The sequence below is a fragment of the Microtus ochrogaster genome, unplaced genomic scaffold (genome assembly GCF_000317375.1).
Source record: "Microtus ochrogaster isolate Prairie Vole_2 unplaced genomic scaffold, MicOch1.0 UNK30, whole genome shotgun sequence".
In the NCBI taxonomy this organism is placed as follows: Eukaryota; Metazoa; Chordata; class Mammalia; order Rodentia; family Cricetidae; genus Microtus; species Microtus ochrogaster.
Genome location: NW_004949128.1, coordinates 190,576 through 195,528, shown reverse-complemented (window position 1 = coordinate 195,528; position 4,953 = coordinate 190,576). Strand labels below are relative to the sequence as shown.

General features: G+C 46.7%; 1 protein-coding gene across 2 annotated transcripts in view; it reads left to right on the top strand.

Moving 5' to 3' along the window:
• Positions 1–2,424: 2,424 nt before the first annotated feature.
• The window catches only part of Sox30 (SRY-box 30), a 32,235-nt gene continuing 29,706 nt past the window's right edge, over positions 2,425–4,953 (top strand). For both annotated transcript variants that reach the window (XM_005368159.1, XM_005368158.2), the window contains exon 1: positions 2,425–3,460. In XM_005368159.1, coding sequence (XP_005368216.1) covers positions 2,425–3,460 — 1,036 coding nt within the window. The remainder of the gene's footprint in view (positions 3,461–4,953) is intronic.

Here is a 4,953-nt window from a genome sequence, read left to right as displayed (position 1 = left end):
CCTCCTCCTCCTCCTCCTCCTCCTCTTCTTCTTCTTCTTCTTCTTCTTCTTCTTCTTCTTCTTCTTCTTCTTCTTCTTCTTCTTTTTGATTTTGACTGCACTTGTAAGAGAAAATATTCAGTGTCTGAGTCTGGCTTAGTTTACTTAACATGATATCCAGGTCTATCAATTTTTTTTGCAAATGAAGTGATTTCATTTTTTATGAATGAATAATACTCCATTGTGTATATATGCCACATTTTTTTGTCCATTTTCCCCTTGACTGGCACCTAAGTTGGTTCTATCATTTCTATGTGGAAATTTTACCATTTCATCTAAGGTGTCAGTTAAACTGTTGATAAGGTTGTTCACAATATTATTTTTATTACTTTTTCTCTCTGTAGTCTTCAGAGTGTTTCCATTTTAGTTACTAGTCTTGGTCATCTACACCATCTTTTTTCTCTATCTTGATAAGTTCATTTTTGAAATCAAAGAATAAATTCCCAGTTTCACTCATGTTCTCTACTGTTTTGCTGTTTTTATTATTCGCAGTCTACTTTATGTTAAAGTATTTCTCCATTAGACAAACTAGAATTTAACCTTATTTCCACCACTGATTGGAGTTTTTAATTCAATAACACTTGTCTGCCATCCTCTTTTCTTTCATTTTTTCCAAGGTATTTTTAATTGTCTTTTTAGTGTGACAAATTAAATTCTTTGCTTTCTTTAAGCTAAGCTCTTTTTTTTTTTTTGAGAAGATGCGGTATTTTTTAAAATCTGGCTTTGTTTAGTGTAGTTTGTCTTTTTGAGACAGAATCTCATATTGCAGCCAGCACTGGCTTGTAACTGACATAGCACTCACACTAGCCTCAGACTTCTGACAGCCAACTCTACTGCCTCAATCTCCTAAGCACATTTTAGAGGCTCGGTTGTCTGTGTGTGATGTGTTCTTCCATGATTAGTCTTTAGCACATCTGACAAAAGAGGGTTAGAAAGAATTAATTCATCTTTGTCTCGGACATAGGCTCATCTACTTCAAGACAGAGCTGTCGCATTTAGTCAAAATGTCTAGTGATGCAGTAAATGCTATCATTTCACATTTACTTGGTGAATTTTTAATGAAAACCAAGCACAATCCTACTTAAGAGACACACAGAAAAAAAAAAACTTAGAATGAGCCCTTAATGTAAGTAGTATTACTATTTTATTAGACCGTGGCAGTTCTTATTCATTTCCTCTTCTGTAAGCATTTATTGAACGATTACTCAACAGTTGGCATTGGGGAGTCAATAAAGAACGAGACAGAAGCAGTTCTTCCCCGAAGGAGGTAACAATCAACTGGAAGAGGCCACAGAATAATCACACAAAGCACTTCAAAGGATGCGATCGGGTATGAGTGCATAAAAGGGATTCGAACGAATGCTGAGTCATTGTTTTCTCTGAAGTCTGGGTCAGCTAGTTGAGAAATAAGCAGGAGTTTCAGAGCCATAAAAGCTTGACATGCCGAAAAACATTTCATGGTGAAAAAGAATGGCGGATGGGGTGCGGGAGGCAATGTGGTTGAAGCACACAAAACCTACATAGAGGAACTGTAGGTAGAACCCAAGTCACTACCAGATTTATCAGGCTCTGCCAAGAATCTCGGATTTTTATCTCATAGCCAGTAGATGCAGCAGAAAGATTTGGGGGAAATGTGACAGGTTAGACTTATATTTTCAGGCAGTTGGGGAGTAGTGGGACAAAGGATGTAGAGCAAGATGATAGGAATACCACAACATCCGTGAAGGATGAGGAAGGTTGGACAAGGATACTGGCGGGTAGAACCTCAAAAAGTGGAGGAATTTGGGTTGCCTTTTGGAAGTAGGATGACTGAAAATTCAACCGGAGAAATGGTCACCAAGTCAAGCATCTATGTCAATAAGATCTATTAATGAGGTTGGTGACAGGTTGCAAGATGTCGCCACTATCCCTCTGACACGGCCCCCAGCCAGGCCCAGGCCTGCGTCCTTGGCGGTCATTTGTCGAGGCGAGGCGTGGAACCACAGGGTTTCCTGGGCAACGCCATTGTCACGCTCAGGGCGGGGGAGGGCTGGGTAACCAAGGACAAAGTTGAAGAGAATCCGGAAGAGAGGGCGAGTGAAGAGGCGGGAAAAATGGGAAACAAGAGCTTCGGCCTGGGCTACGGGGAATAATTCCACGGTTCTCGCACAAGGCGATAGTGGAGGGTGGGAGGAGCCGAGGAGCGTGCCTGTGATTGGTTGCCCGGGAGCACCAGGCCGCTCATGATTGGGCGAGGCGAGCCGGAGGCCCGAGTCTGTGGAGCGCATAGGGTTCTGGGTAGCCAAGGCCTTGGAAGGGTCTTAACCGAAAGGGGGAGGGGGAGGCCGCCAACAAACGGCTGAGCTCACAATCCCGGCCGCGACCAAGCCGGCCGCCCCCTCCCCCATGGAGAGAGCCAAACCGGAGCCGCAGCCGCAGCCGCGCCAACCGCCGCGGCCCACCCCACCGCGCCCGTTGCGACCCGCTCCGCCCGCGCAGCAGCCCGTCGAGGCCGCCACCTTCCGGGCCGCGGCCGCCGAGCGCCCGGAGTCGCCGCCGGTCCAAGCCGCGGCCGCCATCGCCGCTGTGGCCTCATCGTGCGGGGACGCCTCGGCAGCCGGTGCGCAGGCTGGGACGCGTCGTCTGCTGCAAGTGAAGCCGGAGCAGGTGCTGCTGCTGCCACCCGCCGGGCCGCTGTTACCGCATGCTCCTGACGAGGGTGCGGCCGCCGCTGCTGCAGCTGCGGCCGTCGCGCCGTCTGCGCAGGCGCGCCTGCTGCAGCTGAGACCGGAGCTGCTGTTGTTGCCGCCGCCGCCGGCGGCCGACGGATGCCCTTGTAGGCCGGAGCTGCGCTCCATGCAGCCCGGGACAATGCTAGTCAAGGCCGAGAAGCAGGAGCTGGGGGCAGGCTTGGACCTGTCGGTGGGATCTCGGAGGACCACCAAGGCCGGCCCCAGAGCCTCCAGGGCCGCCAAGTTGGATGGCACCGGGAAGGCCCTCGACGGCTGCCGAGGGGAGGAGAAGAAAGCCAAGCTGGAGTTGGAGGAGGACTCGAGGGATGCGCTGAAAGGCGGCGAAGGCAGGAGCCTGCTTGTCGGAGAAGGAGTCATCAAGACCGAGGAGCCAGACAGACTCAGGGACGATTGCAGGCTGGGCACGGAAGCCGCGTCCAATGGCCTAGTCCACGGCAGCAAGGATGCTCTCCTGGCCCAGCCGCCCAGTGCTTTCGGGCTGCACCAGCAAGACCTACGGTTCCCTTTGACTCTCCACGCGGTCCCTCCTGGGGCCCGTATCCAATTTCAGGGGCCTCCGCCTTCTGAGCTAATACGCTTGTCCAAGGTTCCCCTGACACCAGTGCCTATTAAAATGCAGTCCTTACTGGAGCCTTCTGTAAAAATTGAAACCAAAGATGTCCCCCTCACCGTGCTTCCCTCAGACGCAGGTATTAGAAGGCGAGGGAATCTGGACTTCACATTGATGTCTATGTTGCCCACAGCAGAGATACTAGCCGTTTAGGAGCTAGAGGTCAAAAAATAGAATCATGGTACTCATATTTAGCCTGCAAAGGAGTTGTTTCTGATGTATTTGTCCATATACTGTAAAAAAAAAAAAAAGATAGACTTACGTGTGAAAGCTCTCCACAAACTTAAAAAAAAAATCAATTTTAAGTGTTAGTAAACAGACTTAGATAATAGACACACCAGAATGCCTTGTTAGATAATACAAATCCCCTAGCGTATACATTTCAAATTTCCTGATGTAGTATCTTCATAGGTTTATGTGTATCAAGAAATAGAACCAAACCAAAGCTTTGGGAGAAATGATAATTGTTTATACTGATTGTAGAGGTTGCTTTAAAAGTCAACAATAACTTTGCTTGGAGAAAATATTCAAATCTAGCATTGTATTCTAAAAGCTAAGGCTTTCCAGAAACATTAATAAATACTCAATAAATTAAATTGTTTTTTTTTTTTGATTTTTCAAGACAGGGTTTCTCCGTAGCTTTTGGTTCCTGTCCTGGAACTAGCTCTTGTAGACCAGGCTGGCCTCAAACTCACAGAGATGCTCCTGCCTCTGCCTCCCGAGTGCTGGGATTAAAGGCGTGCGCCACCACCGCCTGGCTAAATTGTTTTTTTTTAATATTTATTTATTATGTGTACAATATTCTGTCTGCGTGTATGTCTGCAGACCAGAAGAGGGTACCAGACTTCATTACAGATGGTTGTGAGCCACCATGTGGTTGCCGGGAATTGAACTCAGGACCTTTGGAAGAGCAGGCAATGCTCTTAACCACTGAGCCATTTCTCCAGCCCGTAAATTGTTTTTAAAAGAGGTAATATAGTCACTGTAGACAGGGTTTCTTTATGTAACAGTCCTGGCGGGAACCAGGCAGCATCGAATTCTCAGAGATCAACTGCTTCTGCCCTCCAAGTGCTAGTATTAAAGCATGTGCCATCCCGGCCTGACCCTAGATAGTACTTTTATGAACTGCATTGGGCTAAAATTTAGTGAGTTTCCTTTTTAGGAATTTTTAGCTGGTACTGTGACTCTCGGGATTACTTGCATTATTTTCCCCCAGGGCATGAGACTAGTTGTAATGATTCAGCGTGGCAGGAATTTCTCCTTCATAGTGAAAAACTGTTAGCATAAATACTGTTTGCTTTGAAGGATGCTACAGCCACTTTTGGAAATGACTTCCTTTAAATATTACATAACTAACATCAGTGTGCATAGTTATAAATGAGTTATCGTTCCTGCCCCCAATGATAGACTAATTTTAGTGGGAAATGAACTACATGTTAATTACTGCTAGAGGTGTTAATGAAGCTCAAAGAAACAAGTCGCCATCCATGGTCTCTAATGGTACTGAACAGTATCTTCAACAATATAAAACTCTCTAGGAGTCACACTAAGCTACAGTTAAGAATGCTGAGT